This window comes from Coffea arabica, chromosome 2c, assembly GCF_036785885.1.
Source record: "Coffea arabica cultivar ET-39 chromosome 2c, Coffea Arabica ET-39 HiFi, whole genome shotgun sequence".
NCBI lineage: Eukaryota > Viridiplantae > Streptophyta > Magnoliopsida > Gentianales > Rubiaceae > Coffea > Coffea arabica.
In genome coordinates this window covers 74,239,220-74,255,902 of record NC_092312.1, presented here as the reverse complement: position 1 = coordinate 74,255,902, position 16,683 = coordinate 74,239,220, and the positions used below count along the sequence as shown (strand labels likewise).

Below are 16,683 nucleotides of genomic sequence, written 5' to 3'. Positions count from 1 at the left end.
GTCGCTACCCATTTGGGGCTTCAGTTTTGGACCATCATAAACGTGTACTTTGTTGTTGGCACTGCCGCTGGTTCCTTTTAGGTGCTGATAATGATGCTGGCTTCTGCCTCGGTTTCATTCCAGACATATGGTGGACTTGGGACTTTTATCCTTGGACGGAAAGAAGAGGCCAACGCAGGAACGTTCCTTTTGGACTAAGTTTCGCTCGCCATCTGTGATCAAGTTCTTTACGTTGCTATGGAAATTCAGGGCAGTTGGGGCCAGGCGAAATAGGAAAGTTCCATCATAAGATCACGTCGTAATACAACTAGTAACTAAGGACCATTATAGAGCTTTCATATACTGAAAATTTCAGTGACAATTTCACAAGCGCTTTTCCTTCTTCTCCTGTCGTAATCTCACTTATGGCTAGTTTGGGAGATAAGATTTGACCAGAAAAGAAAACAAGGAAAGAGAAAGGTAAATGTTTCCAATGTTTGAGAGATCTAGTAAAATGCCGGCTTTTGAGGTAAACACCTGAGATTCATGATTAGTAATTTAATTCTGATTTCTTCGTTGAAAAAAAAGAGATCTAGTAAAATAGAAAAGAAAAAAAGCTACAGTTAAAAAATTTTTCCATCCCAAATCGGGCAGAAAGCAAAGGGAAGTCATGGAGAGCCTACAAAAAATTTTGAAATTGCTCCTTCTATCCTTAAAAAATTATTGAATAAAATTTGTATTGACCAATGTGTTCAAAATCATTTCCTTTCTTTTCTAAACTCCCAAACAACGTTAAAATCTCTTCTCTTCTTTTTATATCCTTTTTCTTTTATCTCATAACTTAACCTTTCTCATCTTTTCTTTTCTATCCTCAACTCCCAAACTAGCTATTAGTACTTCCTCCGTCCCACTTTGATCGTCCTGTTTTTTTTTCACACAGTTTAAGAAAAAGTAGTTAATTTTGTTGGAAAAGTAAATTTAGATTGTTATTTTTCTAAAATACCCTCACATTAAATAGAGTACAATTTTATGGAAACTTGAATTGATGGTTGAAAAAGAATTAACCCCCATTAAATGGGGTAAGTTTATAGTAACAACAACTTACATTAAATAAGGGTATTTTAGGAAAATTAAAATACAACTATATTATTTAATTGGAAAGTGGACTACAATTTGGGACAGACGAAAAAGAAAAACAGGACTATCAAAGTGGGACGGAAGGAGTATTTATTATCCTTCCCATTCCCAAGTTACTACATTTAAGATTCGAACTTGAACCTTACCGTGGGAATAATTCTAAGCGCCTCTTTTGGCTATTAGGCCTGTTTCAATGCTAAAATTTTAATTTATCTTTTTTGAATTGATATTTTATATAATGTTTGTAAGCCTTTTTGAAGAAAATGTAAAAGGGATAAAATTTTAGTTTCAATATTACCATTTTTTTTTAGTATAAGCAAAATGGTTTGAATTTGTTATGATCAACATAAACAAGTAATAATTGGTTATGATGGACATAAAACTTTCTCGTTCATGTACTTATGCTACAAAACTAATAGTTATAACATACAATAATAACATACAATGGGTTTATTCTTAATTGATTTTTCTTGGATTTATTTCTTTTTTTTCGATTTTATAAAATCAGTTAGACATTTGTTTAAAATCATATTACTATCTTTTAGCATTTTTTGTTGGCTCTTTTTTTTTTTTTTTTTTAACCATGAAATGATGGGAAAGGATCGGATCAACCCAAAGGTTAAATGACAAAAAAGGAAAGGTGCGATGCACGTGGACGGAGCCAATGAAATAGTAAACAATCCAAAAAGTCCGCGCACGATTTTTCCATTTTTTTTCTTTTCTTCTTAAAAAACAAACGCAAAAGAAATCCACAGACCACCGCTAACCACCCGCATATCCCGGAGACCTGTCTGAAAACTGAAAACTGAAAACTAAACCAAAATCACTTCCTCCCTCCCTTTCTCCGTCTCTGTCTCTCCACCTCTGTGTTCCACTCGTCTCACGTCTAGTCTTTGACCTCCACCAACCACCGCCGTCCACCACCTCCTCCATGGCAGCAGACCAGACCCTCTCCGCTCCTCTTCTCGACAACGTGCCCCACACCGTCATCACTGTCCATGAAAACCCACCCTCGCAGGCCCAACCGCCATCCGATAATCATCATCAAGATTGGAGCTTTGATGAAGAGAATCTATATGGATTTCTTGGGGCTCACGGATTTGAGGTGCCTGGGCCCACGACGGTGGACCCTTTCAAGAACTACACTCCTGGTATTGATGGGTTGTATGAATGGGTGAAGATTGTGGTGTGCTTGCCCATAGCTGCGTTGAGGCTGGTGCTGTTTGGGCTGTGTTTGGCGGTGGGGTACTTGGCCACTGTCTGCGCTCTTCGGGGCTGGGAAGATAAGCAAAATCCAATGCCTAAATGGAGGTGTCGGCTCATGTGGGTCACCCGACTCTGTTCCCGTTGCATCCTCTTTTCTTTTGGGTATGCAACTTCTCCATAATTTGCTTCTTTTTTTTTCGGGAGGGAGGGTTTTTGGTGGGGGGGGGGGGGTTTTGAAGGGAAGTTATTACTTTAGTTGCTGACTTTATTTTGCTGCAAATTATTATCTTTTTTTTTTTTTGTCAAACTGCTGCAAATTATTATCTGGTTTGGTAAGATTTGATTTCCATTTGTGGCAGTGATATTGGGGAAGGGGACCAAAAAAAAAAAAAAGGGGTACAAAAAAGGATTATTATGTTCAGTGGAAAGTTTTGTAATTTTAGGTAACAAGTTTGTCAGATAAGAAATTTGCCTAAAATTTTTTTTTTAGAGTTCTTGAGGGAGGTAGTGTAAAGAAGACGTTTTTCTTCTTTTTACTATTATTTTTGTTAGTAGGAAATAACCAGAAAGAAGAATCGGCCTGGCTATTAGAGATATCTTTTTGCGGCTTGGTTGTGCAAGGTTGAATTGTCCTTGTTATTGTATTTAGTCATACTTGGATTTAGTTTATTAAAAAGTTTTATTTGTGGATAGACGTTGTTGCGTTTATTTGGGGAGTTACCCAAAAAGAGAATTAAATGTTGATACAAGTGAAACCATTTTTATTGTTGGAATCACAAAGTACCGAACATAAATGTATGGGGATGCTGTCCAAGATGTCAAAGTGTGTCTTAGACCAACGTCTCCCAAGAGTTGCATAAATTGGAAGATAAGATCAAAGGGCCTAAAGTTTTCCTGATGCAATTAGATTAAGAAAGGTTTGATTTTGTTGAATAAATATATTTTTGTTCATTTAGTTGAAGGCAAATAGCGATGAGGAATTTTGTCTGGAACCTGATCTTGTGGCATTGCACTTGATGCAGCTGAGGGAAAAAAGAACAGATTGTGTACATTTGTGATATATGTAAATGGAAGTTTGCTATGCTTCCTGAGGTACACATAGTTAAAAGAAGGGATTGTGAGAGAAGCAATGAATTTTTGTAATTTTGAATTTGAGGTGTTTCATTAATGGAATGAATACATTTATGCTTTGCCTTCAGTGATAAGCTACCAATCTAGACTTGAGAAATTGTCTACTTGTGGAAATCCTTTATTTTGCACTTGTTTGAAACGAGTTGTGTGCTGAGTGGGGAATCACTTTAAACTACAGCATGTCCAAATGATCTTTTTAAGGCTTTTTCTTCCAGGAGATAATTACAGTCAAAAGGAGTAGCTACTACTACTTGAACCTGCAGATATGTATCATTCTGGTGTAAAAAATCTGCCAACTGTTGGAAGTAATTCAATGTTTTAAACTTTTCGAAAGAGTGGATTTTTTCTTGGTGGGAGCCAGTTTGATTTTTTGAAGTGTTGGGTTGAAGCTTTTTCTCTTTTTAGGATGGTCCCTGCATTTTTCTCATTGTTTTAGATGTGTTTTAGGAAAATATTGACCATCTGTGAGAAATGACTGCTATGTTGATCCTTGGCTGTTTAGTTAGAAATCTATAATGTCAATGTCTCAGCTAACTTGGAAGTCTTGGCATTTTTAGCGTCTGAAAGCATTGTAAATTTTCTAAAAAGGAATTTTTTTTGAATTGTGCTTGTTCAGCTGTGACTGACAACCCTTTGCTGATTCTAGATAATGCCAATTGGTTGAGCAGTTGAGAATGCATATATATGACCAATTATGGTATAGGCAACAAAACTTGGGGAATAGTGGCATTCTCTCTCCTTGTCGTCCTTTTATAACCACACTTCCTTGTTTAAACTTTTTTCCAGAAATGAAAAGTGCATTGAAGTTTCAGAACAGAAAAAAGATGCTTGAAGTGCTTTTCCTGCCTTCTATTTGATGAAATCTTATTAAAGTCTGCAATTTTGAATACTGCAGTTACCATTGGATCAGACGAAAAGGGAGACCTGCTCCGAGAGAGATCGCTCCTATAATTGTATCTAATCATGTATCATATATTGAACCTATCTTCTTCTTCTACGAGCTATTTCCTACCATTGTTGCATCCGAGGCCCATGACTCCATGCCTTTTGTTGGTACCATCATTAGAGCAATGCAGGTAACAGGACAAACAATTAACTGATTACGTGTAATTGAGAACTTTTATATGATTGCACTGTTAGGTATCATCAGCAAATTCTGAATTCAAGTTCAAGATTATATACTCTGTACTTGTTGAATTGAACTTTCTTATTTGAAAGAATGCATTGTTATTTTTATTTTTTTGCCTCTATTTTCAGGTTATATATGTGAATAGATTTTCACACTCATCAAGGAAGCATGCTGTAAATGAAATAAAGGTAGACAGGTTTTACATAAACTGTTCACCTTTTTTTTATGGGATGAGTTATTAATAGGCCTCTTCTATTTGACTTGGCTTGACTTGCCTTGCTTCCATGGTTTGCAATTAAACGTAGTAAGGAACTGTTAATACATGTTTCTCTTGCTAGTGAAGTTTCCGGGTGTAGTTTATGCAAGTATGAGGGCCTTGTTTGAATGTTATCTTCTGAATATTGTAGGCTTAATCTGAAGAACTTTAAAAAATGTAGCATCTTTACGATTAATGACATGAATGATTTAGTAATTTTGTGAATATCCAAGAGTATTATTTAGGAAATTCATTTTAAGTTGTTCAATAAAAATGCACAACAAATTGACTGGAACAAAGTATAGTTTGTTAAATATTTGAATGGGAAAGACTTCAACTAACTAAGTACAAAAATCTTTTCTGACACTTGAAACTGCTTTTCACTCTATTTCATTCTGTACATGATCATAAGCTAACAAAAGCTCTATTTGTGTCAAATTTGTACTTGCTCATGCTTGTGGTGATTTTAAATCTATCTGATCAATAGTACATGCTTTTTAAGGGTTCTGTGATGGTTAAATGCATGGAGCTGTTTTATGGTTTGAATAGTTAAGAGTCTTTTTATAATGCAATAGTGCTAATTGTTCACAGAGTTGATGTTTCCTTGTCTGTTCTCGCCTGGATAGAAACTGGGTACTTCTTCCATGTGTTGGTCTGCATAGCTTCCATGTTTAGTGCATTGTTTTTTGCTTAGTAAATTTAGGAACGAACTTGTGGTCTCTCTCTCTCTCTCTCTGTATGTGTGGGTTCTATTCATGTAGGTCACATGATGAATCTTGAAAATAGCTATTTGGGTCACAGATTAAAATAACAAATTAAAAAATGTGTACTGAGCTTGTGTGAATCTTTTAGTGTTTATGGGCAAATAATGTTCATGCTTTGAATGCTCTATCAATGTATAAGCTATTTGATACAGATGTATGCTTTCGAGGATCTGAATACAGAGAAAGGCTTCTTGCGATCAATTTCCTCGACTGCTTTTATTTCCCGAGGGAACGACCACAAATGGAAGAGCTATTATTTCTTTCCAACTTGGTGCTTTTATCCCTGGTTATCCTATACAGCCAGTGATTGTCCGCTATCCCCATGTGCATTTTGACCAATCATGGTATACTTTTTCCAAGAAAACACTTTCAGAAATATAACTCCCCAATCCCCTCATCCTCACAAAAGCAATTGTATTTTGAAATAGCTTGTTGAAGACTATACTTCATTTTGCTTTATTTGTTTGTTTAGGGGAAATATTTCATTGGCAAAGCTAATGTTTAGGATGTTCACACAGTTCCACAATTTCATGGAGGTACCCCCTCTTTCGCTATCTCTGTGTGTGTTTCTCCATGTCATTGCCCTGTGTGACTGTCTGTCTTGGGGATGCAAGGAGGTGTGGGTGTGGAAAAGAGGGTGCTTCTTGTCTCATATCAAATATCTCACCTGACCATTTATCCTTTATTCTGGGCCAGCTTTTTGTGGTTTATATTTTGAGTAAAAATCTTTTCTCTCTCCACTTTTTTTTTTTTTTCCTTCACAGTTTTTCTATATGCTCTACCTTGCTTGCGTGATGCATCTCTATGTATTGACTTGACTCCTGTAAAGACAACTACTTAACAGATGTTTCATTATCTTGGTTTGGTAATTCTTTCACTTTGGCTAGTAAAGTTCCAGTTGGCTTCAGTTTGACTTTATTTCTTGCAGTTCTTTTCTCTCACAAACTTGGTTTTTTATGTCCTTTACTTAAAGTTCCTAGTGCAGTATTCATCTTGCCTGTTATGTTTAGCAACATGGTTGTATAGTTGTTTCAAATTCTACCATTGTTTTTGACGAAAGATTTGTCCTCCTTGTAATCATTGAAGTGTTAGTATTTGATGTATTCAACCTATATCATCTGCTAGCATTTCCATATGAACTACAATAGTTATTTTGGAAAAATCTTCTCTGTGAAGACAATGATAGGAGAGTTCTGCTAACAAAACACACCCTGCACAGACATATAAATTGGATCTATTCGAACTTCTTTCTCATATCTGATCAATTCAATTTTGAAATCTTTCTTTCACTCTTTTCTTTACCTCTTATTTACACCTTCTTTATTGACCCAGTGTGATTTCCATTTCTTCTTAAAAAACACAGGTTGAATATCTTCCTGTTGTGTCACCACTGGAAAATGTGAAGGAAAATGCTGTCCAACTTGCTCAGAGGGTAAGTTAAATCTTACATTTTCTTTTGATACTTTAAGCATGATGTAAAAATTTTATTCTTTTGCAATTTTGTCATGCTGGTGAACTCCAAAACAGCATTTGGATTTTGTTGGATCTCAAGATTTGGTACATCTGACACATGGTTTGCCACTGCCCAAGCTGTAATATTAATTGGAGATCTATATTGTGCAAGAATTCTAGTGGTTTTTGCTAATAAAATTGTACCTTTCCAAAAACCTTTGTGAATAGAAACTTATTGCATTGAACTTCTCCGTAAAATTTGAGCTCTGTATTACTCATTCTTATTTCCCTCAGCGTAGTTTTTTGTTGAATAGTTTTTCTTTTTAGTCTCAATATTTTCTTAATCATATCCAATCACAAGTACATTTTATATCTGCTGCGGGTATCATTTTAGCTGGGTCCATGTCCACTAGCATTTCACTTTTGTTATGCATAACTACAGGAAGCAGTATCTTTTGTAAGAGTGTTTCTAAAGGTTGAGATCCAGCAGTCCCTCTCATGGGCTGTCCTTTTTGCTTCAGATGTTATTACCTTCTTTGTGTAGCTCCTGGATGGAATCTCTAATTACCCAGTTAAAATTATTATATTACTTTCCATCATGGACAATATAAAAATGGCATATGAATCTGTCTTGGGTTTGTAACTTTATTTTTTCTAGAAATTTTAGTAAATAGTTTTATTTATATATCATTTATGGCTAAAAATTCATTACTTAGCTATCTATGAACATGTTGTTGCTGCAGACTAGCCATGCTATTGCAACTGCTCTCAATGTTGTTCAAACATCACACTCTTATGGAGATTTGATGCTTCTGACTAAGGCATCTGAATTCAAGCAGGTCTGCGGTATGCTTGTTTTAAGTTTTAGATCATTGTATACTGTAGAGAAATTCCATAATGAATCTTTGCATGACTTGTTTAGGGTGAAAAATTATCATCATCATCATCATCATCATCATTATTGTTATTATTATTGTTATTTTATTTTTTCTGAGGTGGTTGGAAAGAATAGATTGTATTCACATCTAAGTGGCCTACTGTTCTGCAGTTTCATAGAGCTAATGTTCCGATTTCCAAATGCTAAACTTTTGCAAGATCTAGGTCCATGTTCCTTGCTTTGCTTGATTGACCAATAGATGGAGAACAAACTCATGTATCTTGTTGTATATCGAGTTGCGTTTCTTTCCGGCTAACTTTTGTGTGTGTTACCTCTGACATTCATCTGCTTTGCCAGGACAAGCCCTCTCTCTATATGGTTGAAATGGCTTGGATTGAATCAGTGAGTCTAATTTTCTTGACTGTCTCTACTTGTCTCAATTTGGAGCAACAAGAATTAGTTTTTAGCGTCTACATCTTTTGTTGAGAAACAGAGATTTGATGCTTTTGAATTCATTGTATTAATTCCACTTCCTACTCGCAGTATTTAGGAACTTGTATACCTAATAGGCTTAGATGAATGTTTATCATAAATTTGTTCTGTTTACGCTTCTCAGTCGTTCCGTTTGAGCACTTTGGCAGCTGTTGACCTTCTGGACAAGTTTCTTTCAATGAACCCTGATTCCAGGTATACTAGATTGATTATTGATTCTACCTAAACTCAGATAGACTGATCTTTTGTAAACTGTTTCTTTTGGATTTTATGAAACCATGCGTATTGTCAGTTGAACTAAGCTACCTTTCTAGTTGCAACGAAAAAAAATTTTTTTTTTTTTTTGGTTGACACTTGGATACAACATGTACTTCACATGACAACTCTGTCTAATTTGTGCGTGTCCTTTGGGAAATCCAACTTATATTATTGGAGTATAATACAATGACCTCTGCCATTTGCGTCATAGTGTCGTATATCAACCATGACTGATGATGTATAATTGATGCTGTTTATATTATTCCTGTCAGTGGTTGCAAAGGAATTCGGTTGATGTTGTTTTAAGGACTTCCAGGAAGTTGTTTACAAGAGAATTTTGTTTTCTTTATGATATTAGATAAGTAATTGTTGTCTTTGCTTTCAAGTGTACGAATATGTTATGGCATGTCTCTGTGGATACAATAATAGCAATGGCTATTGTACCAGTTTTTCTAGGTGAAGTCTGTACCGCAGATCTGTTTTCTCTTTTCCCATTTTCTGACTATTAAGTTTTTGGTATATGTTTTCCTTGATATAGTCTGCCTGTTTCTTTTCATTGTTAAAACTCTGGATTATTTTGTTGCTCTATCCTTAGCTGCTTAGGTCGATACTACTCAAGGATGAGACACGGCTACCATATATTTCCTTCCCTATCCTCACCTCTCCACTCTTCATGTCTTGTTCAAGACTACCTGGATTTCTATTTTTTCAAGGGAAGGAAAAAAATGAGCGTTTATTTATGAACACTGGTTCTTTAACTTGAAATTAACACTCTATTAATTGTACTCAATTGTTCGCAGTGGACATGTCACATTTCATGACTTCCTCAGGATTCTCAGACTAAAACCTTGTGCTCTTTCTGAAAAGGTCAGTTACCAAGCATATTGCAATCCTCTATTAACTACAACTGAGTTTCATTGCTTTTGTGATTTGTGATTTATTAAGTTTTGATGGTTAGTGTTAATTGATGGTTAAAGTTTCCAATGGATTGTTTGGTATTATTGAGTACAGGTGTTGGGAGGGGCTAGTTACACGAATCTCTAGATGTTACCTTGATTGTGTTCTGGGGGTGCTTTTAGATTAGAGCCCACCGCCTCACTCCTACTTATGCTGATAGATTGACCATTATTGTGTTTCATATTGATTTGTACTTTTTCAAATGCAAGAACACGTGACTTTCAACCATGTATCACTCACTCACTGATCTTTGAATATGGAATCCAATATTGTTGATTATTTGAGAGTTCACCTTCACTTATTGGCTTCATTTGAAAGAATCTAAGTGTATCACTGGCTTGCAGATATTTCAATTCATTGACGTGCAGAAGAGTGGTAAAATAACATTTAAACAGGTAACCACTCTTAAATCTGGTTATTTATTCGTCAATTCACATGTTCTATTTCCCTCTTAGACACATGTATGGAGTTTGAAATATATTAGTAGAACTTATATCGTAAGCATAAACTGATATACCCTGATGTAAATTGGAGATCATCTTGGTGTTATGATCAAACTGATTACTCACTTTAGGGCTCATAGGTTTCTGATATAGAAAGTTCATTTTCAGCTTGCAATTCTTTTCTGAATGTGTCTCTTGGTGGTTTAATGTTAGGAGGAGTTGTTTAGACTAGAGATCAATGGTTTAATGTTTAATAGAAGCAGCAACTTTCTAACAGCATCCACTTTGTAAGATATACCTGCAGACTGCTTGCGTTGTGTCCCTTTTAACTGTTTGCTGCAAAGTGTATGTATTATAGGATTGATTCTTAACGTATTTTGCGTAGCATTTGGATATTTCGTTTCATCCTGAGGAGGAGAAACATGAAATTTATGTAAACAATGAACTTCATTTGCTGCTTCTATGGGCTCTATATCGTTTATTCTCAGGCTATGAAAGAAGCCATTGATGCATGTTTTTCGGATTTGATGATCTGCAAAATTGTTAAATTCTATTAAAGATGAAGTTTTAATAAAGTCTCAGTATTTTGTCCGGGACTAGCTCTTGTGTATCTCCAATTTTGGGCGGAGTAACGTATGAGCTAGTCCACTTAGTTCAAATTACAGCTTGACGGTGTATGTTGATTGCTTTCAGTTCTTGCTCGGATCAGCTCACATTCTGAGGCAGCCTTTATTTCAACATTTTTGTGAATTGGCATTTGTAAGATGTAATGTCGAGGGAAGAGAGTATATATCGGAGCAAGAGGTATGCCTTCCCCTACTGAATTTTAGCCTCTGGCCCTTACATTGAGCATAGACTTCCCAAGTACCTGATTCAACATGTAATGTAACTTCATTTTGCACAGCTTGGAGATGCGCTTGCATTGGTAATGCATAACTTAGATGTTGATGGGGTAACGTTTCAAAACCTCTATTTCCTCTCTCCCTCTCTTTGACTCAGCCCAAATTTGTCTTCCCTCATTGTTAAAACTTGAAATTGGCAGATCCATGGGCTTTTCACCTTATTTGATACTGATGGCGATGGGAGAATCAGCAAGGATGACTTTGTGACATGTTTAAGGCAGAACCCATTGCTTATAGCGCTCTTTTTACCCCAGTTATTGCGTAGAGAACTGGCAGCAGCTGAAGCACAGGAGGGCATGCATGATGGATAAATTTTGAGATGCCTGAATGTTCAGATGCAGTTTTGCTTGCTTGTGATCGTCCTACTTCAATGCAGTTTTGCTTCTGAACATCCTACTTGGTTTGAAGAGAGGGGGAAGTGGGATTGAAGACAGTTTAGAATATTTTTGTGATTGCGCTTTGCTCTGCAAATATTTTCGTGCAGTACTCAAAATTTTGCCCACGGTGTTGCGATGTAATATATTTGAGACAAAAAAAAAAAAAAAAAGATTGAAAAACGTATCAGAGGAATAGTTTGGAATTTTGAGAAACAGCAAGACTATTCCGCAGTTTTGGCCCATGAAATTTTAGAACAATTGATTGCCTTGTTTAGATTGGGAAAAGTTTTTCTTGAACATATTTTTCGATAATTTTCTTAATTTTACGTACATTGATAAATCGCTACAACACCGGTGTTTTGTGTAGCTTGTACTCATTAGTGCGTGCAGGTGGTGTTTTTCTTGAACATATTTTTCGATCATTTTCTTAATTTTACATGCATTTATATCTGGTCTATAAATGCAAGGCTAAATCCTGCCCCTTCCAGAAGGCTTTTTACGTGGACTAATGTGGTGCTTTCATTAAACGATGCTAAAGCGAAGCATATATGGAGCCGTCATTATCGCTATGAGTACAATCAAGAAGCAAGAGGAGTTTGGCAATAATATGCTATTTTGAGGAATTTGAGCTGCTGATTCTTCTTTTGCAGTGAATGGAAACTCGTTGCTCTAAACCGCACAATAATAAAATAGTACATCACCAAAATTAGCAAAAGCAAAAACACATCATCATTAGAAGCCAAAAAAAAAAAAAGGAGAAAGCAAAAAGTGAGTCAAACATTATTAAAATGCTAAAGAAAAAGAAACAATCCCAAATTGGAAAAGTCATGCCTTTGCCCTATAAGTAATTAATAGGAATTAATAGTCTTTTCAAAGAATGTGGAGAACTTTTTAGCACCGTGTAATAAATTAGATTAGGAAAACGTGTTTAGTCGTTATTATAAGCATAATTTACAGAAAATCTTGTCTTGCATAGTTTGACACGAAACGGGGGAAGTTTCCTGCTTCAGAATAAGAAGATTTGTCTCCGATCCTTATGGTCATCAAATAATTAATTCCTCTCTTTTTTTAATAGAAAAGTTAGAAGTTAATCACCGACTTACTATTAAAGGTCAACTTTAATTTATGTACAGATTTTGCACCCAATCGTAAACAATGATATGGACATAGGGAGGGACTAGGGGTAAGGGGGGGGGGGGGGGGGCAGGGGCAACCGTCCTCAAACTTTCAAAAATATCAATTTGCCCCCCAAAAACATATTTATCGTCGATTAGGTTATTAATTTTCTTTGATATCTCCTTAAAAAGAGTGTCTCACAATAAGCTAACTCTAGTTTCCTTAAATTACAAAGTGTCTCGTAATAAACCAACTCTAGTTTTCTTATAATATATGATAACTATAAGTTTTAAATATCATCTTAGAAAAAAAGTATTAATTTCACTTGTGTAAGTTTTCTAAACAAACAAAATTTTAGATTCGTATAATCACTTCTACATATTTGTGCCTAGCCTAACCCTTTTGGAACCTTAAAAACATGATGATAACGTATTGCACACTGAAACAGTTACATATCCTAAATTAGAGTTACCAATAAAAGATCGCCAACATTCTTTTCTTTTTTTTTTGACAGGAAACATTATGGAACACCCTGCACGAGGGGACATAACACTTCTCTATGGTTTTAAGGGTAAACTCTTGGCTCAATGAGAACCACGAGCCCAACATTATGGAACAGGGGATGTCACAAGGCACCGCACCAGAGGGCTCATTGCAATTGTGATGCAGGCTCGTTCGTAAATGGCCACGCGCTAAATTATGTGGAGGTGTTGTATCGCAGGTATTCTCTGTATATCTTTTTGTAGGATATGATCAATTAGGTGTTTATGATGTCAAGCAAAGTGGTTGCAACGTCAATTCCGTTTCGTGAGGTGATTGGCAGCGACAATCCAATCCAATTAAAGGTTACCGCAGTACGAATTTGTCACGCTTGAGACAATTTATTGGGACCTGCAGTTTGAACACGAAGGCCAATTGCTGAGTTTCGCTCGCGGCTGAATTTAGAGACAGAATTGGCTGTGGAAATTGTTAGAAGATATTTTGGACAAACATGTCATTCATTCAATTGGATCTATTTGGATTGACTGACGTGTTTTTTTAAAGATCTTACCTTGTTTGGATTGCTGTTTTTCGTCAAAAATTCTATGATCACATTTCCCTATTATCTTTTTTCCTCGCATACATTACATTAAATCGCTGCAATAATTTTTTCATGAAAAATACAATCCAAACACAATCTTATACAAATGTTACGTACGTTAACCCAAGATATTTTAAAATTACACTTCCATAGATTTATAAAAGGATCCCACTACCACCAAATGACAAAATAGCTGACTTCACACCACACATCAAGAACACGAGTACAGGACGTCAGGACCTATATGTGCTGGCACTGTTGAAATGCAAAGCAGGATCAAATCCTCTCGCGACGTACATTTGACATCTTGCTTGGCCCGTAGAGTACATCTATTGTTGACATCCAAACAGCGCCCCCTCCCATAGTCCCATCCCAATTTTGGAAAACTGCCTTGTTGTCTACTTCCCATGGGCGCCCCACATCCCCGGTTGAGCTGAGCTGTGATTTACTTCCAGAACCAGGAGGAGAGAGAGTCCGTGGTCCCTCCCCATCGGCCCAATCGGCAATCACATCTCCATAATTTCCTCGCAGAGCCATCATCAGCCACAGCCTTCCTCGGTGTCATTGCTTCTCACCTCCTAGAAAGTCTGAACCAGATAACCTAAAAGGTTCACAATAAACCTAAGCCACTTGACATAAAAGCAATAACCCCCACCCACTCCCTGACAGGTGTCGCCACTACCAACTCTTTTTTTAATGCACTTAAAAAGTAGTGCTAGTAATTTCTCCTCTTCTTCTTGTTTTCGGTGGAAAAATGTTTGGTTGGATTCGACTTCAGGGTTTTGTTTGGATAGAGATTTATTAGTCAAAATTTATTTGCTTACATCATCATTACGATTTTCAATGCACCTTTTTATCTTTTCAATTATCATCTTTTTATCTCACAGACATCACATCACAAAAAGTGCTACAATAAAAATATCTCAAATAATTGACAATCCAAACAGAGCCAGTGGGAGGATCAGAATATGTCTTTCGAATCAAACAGGTCGTTTACAGGAGTACTTACAGATCGCTTATCAACATAAACCTCACATCCGTCAATAGCGAAATTTAAACGCTCGACGTTTTGTGAAAAAGCATTCTATTATTATCAATTGAGTCAACTTGTGTTGGCTTATTTCTCTTCTACTAGTTTGGATTCCTTTCATGTATGTTACTGTTAAGTGAGGATGATAATACCGTGGAGTAATTCACAAGACGAGTTGGTGAATGAATACTTTTCAAAAATCTACGTACTACTTACTATTTATTTTCTCTCACCGGGACCGTTTTTTGGTGACCATCATGATTCTATCTTTGAGGTATGATGACCTTATTTATAGCTGTGTTTCCAAACCCCGGATCAGACCACACAATTGGATGAGCTCTTCCATCCAGTTCAATGTGAAAAAATTAAGCAACATTAGGAATCGGTATCATAGACCAATTATACTATCCGTTCTCCCTTCATACCTAGTGTACCAAACGCCTCCTTACAAATTGGCCTCACGTGCGTGAAATTTGGTCCATTAGATTATTGGACTCGCTTATGAGTTTTTTTTTTTTTTTTTTTTTTTAACTCCCTTCATTATTTTTTATATGCGTCATGACCAATTTGGGAACTCAATTCCAATTCTATTTTTCTTTTTCCTCTTTTTTTGTGCGGGACAGCTCAAATCTCAGGTCTTGTTTGGATTGCTAATTTTTTGAAATTTTTGTAGAAAATTATATTATAATAATATAATGTACATGAGATAAATAAGTGATTAAAAAATATGTTTATAAAAAATATAAAAAAATTTTATGTTAAATTCTTCAAACTTGCATTTGTTACCTTAGGTGAGCAATGACAGAAGCAGTACCACGTTGTGAATATTAAATTACTAGGCCCAGCTACTTTTTTCCCTATGTCACGTAGATGTGTTGCCCCACTTCTTGGCTTCTTTAGCTGTAATGAATTGAGTTCCCTAATTGGTCTTTTTTTTTTTTATTTTAAGAAACGAGAGATAATTTTATTAATAACTTAGGCTTATAGTATTTAAATAACGGCTCAATCAATTATATAAAGTGTACGATAACACTTATTCTCTCCTCATCTTGGAGTTCCTTAATTGGTCACATGCTTTTAGGCAGTTCAGACTAGTCCAAAAGCATATGGTTAGCCAGCCGCCTTAAAAATGATCTTATCTTCTTGGATTTAATAAAAATTCTAAAGATTCCAAAAGGTCCAATTGGCGTCCTCATTGTTTTTCTATTTTAGGAAAATAAAGCTATAAATGGAAAATTTTTTATTGCTTTTAGGAAAATAAAGCTATAAATGGAAAAATTTTGTCTTAAAAGTATTCACTTATGACAATGAAATGAAAAAAAAAAAAAAGACTTTGAGTAAGATGCATTTATTTATGTGCTACAATGGAGTAAAAACATCAAAATGAATTAAAAAAAGGAGCAAAACCAACCCACGGCTGCTCCGGCACCCAGGAACTCTATATAGTATACATTTTGGATAAAATACAAAGAACCCTCGTGTGGTTAATCAAGTGTACATGTTAGCTATCTATGATTTGAAAACTTACATTCAAATCTTTTATGCTTTTTATTAAAATAAAATGTTAGTCCGTTTGGATTGCTATTTTTTTTAATTTTTTTATGAAAAAATATATTATAACAAATTGATGTATTAATATATGTTAGGATTCAAGCGCGAAATAAAACAACTATTGAGACATTAAATGCACAACAATTTAATGAGGAACAAGTCACAAGTATGAAAGATAAATGACACATAATGTTTAACGTGATTCGGTTCCATCATTGAGCCTACATCCACGGAAAGTCTCTCGTTCTTTATTATGAGAGGAAAACCCTATACAAGAATACAACTTGAATCTAAATCTAATTCTTATATACCATTTCTCATCTCCCAAAAACCCTCTCACACCCCATGTATAAGGCTACATCTTGCTCTTGGGTGTATTGTATAGTATGTCAATCCACCTATTTATAGATAATATTATTTGGCAAAAACCCAAATAATAATAGGAAATCAATTCTAATTCCTAAACTTATACAAAATAGGAAATAACTTCCAATTCTAAACTAAATAGAATATTCCTTGGCTACTACTTCAAGTACCTAAAATTA

At 35.5% G+C, this 16,683-nt stretch overlaps 1 protein-coding gene across 3 annotated transcripts; it reads left to right on the top strand.

The window, feature by feature from the left end:
* Positions 1-1,866: 1,866 nt before the first annotated feature.
* On the top strand, positions 1,867-11,645 carry LOC113727973 (lysophospholipid acyltransferase LPEAT2). Of its 3 annotated transcripts, XM_027252399.2 has the most exons (14): positions 1,867-2,484; positions 4,349-4,529; positions 4,711-4,770; positions 5,783-5,946; positions 6,075-6,138; positions 6,966-7,034; positions 7,798-7,893; positions 8,289-8,333; positions 8,548-8,618; positions 9,482-9,548; positions 9,983-10,033; positions 10,775-10,885; positions 10,986-11,033; positions 11,124-11,645. In XM_027252399.2, the coding sequence occupies exons 1-14, from the start codon at positions 2,048-2,050 to the stop codon at positions 11,292-11,294; spliced, it is 1,635 nt and encodes a 544-aa protein (XP_027108200.1). In that variant the 5' UTR covers positions 1,867-2,047; the 3' UTR covers positions 11,295-11,645. The 3 variants fall into 3 exon arrangements, with proteins under 3 accessions (XP_027108200.1, XP_071932558.1, XP_071932557.1); XM_072076456.1 differs by lacking the exons at positions 5,783-5,946; positions 6,075-6,138 and having other exon boundaries at positions 1,896-2,484; XM_072076457.1 differs by lacking the exons at positions 9,983-10,033; positions 10,775-10,885; positions 10,986-11,033; positions 11,124-11,645 and having other exon boundaries at positions 9,277-9,547.
* The last annotated feature ends 5,038 nt before the right edge of the window (positions 11,646-16,683 follow it).

Coding starts and splice junctions, on each gene's coding strand:
- LOC113727973 (XM_027252399.2), top strand. CDS start 2,048: ATGGCAGCAGACCAGACCCTCTCCGCTCCTCTTCTCGACAACGTGCCC. Junction 7,894..8,288: donor AGGCATCTGAATTCAAGCAG/GTCTGCGGTATG, acceptor CTGCTTTGCCAG/GACAAGCCCTCTCTCTATAT. Junction 9,549..9,982: donor CTTGTGCTCTTTCTGAAAAG/GTCAGTTACCAA, acceptor ACTGGCTTGCAG/ATATTTCAATTCATTGACGT.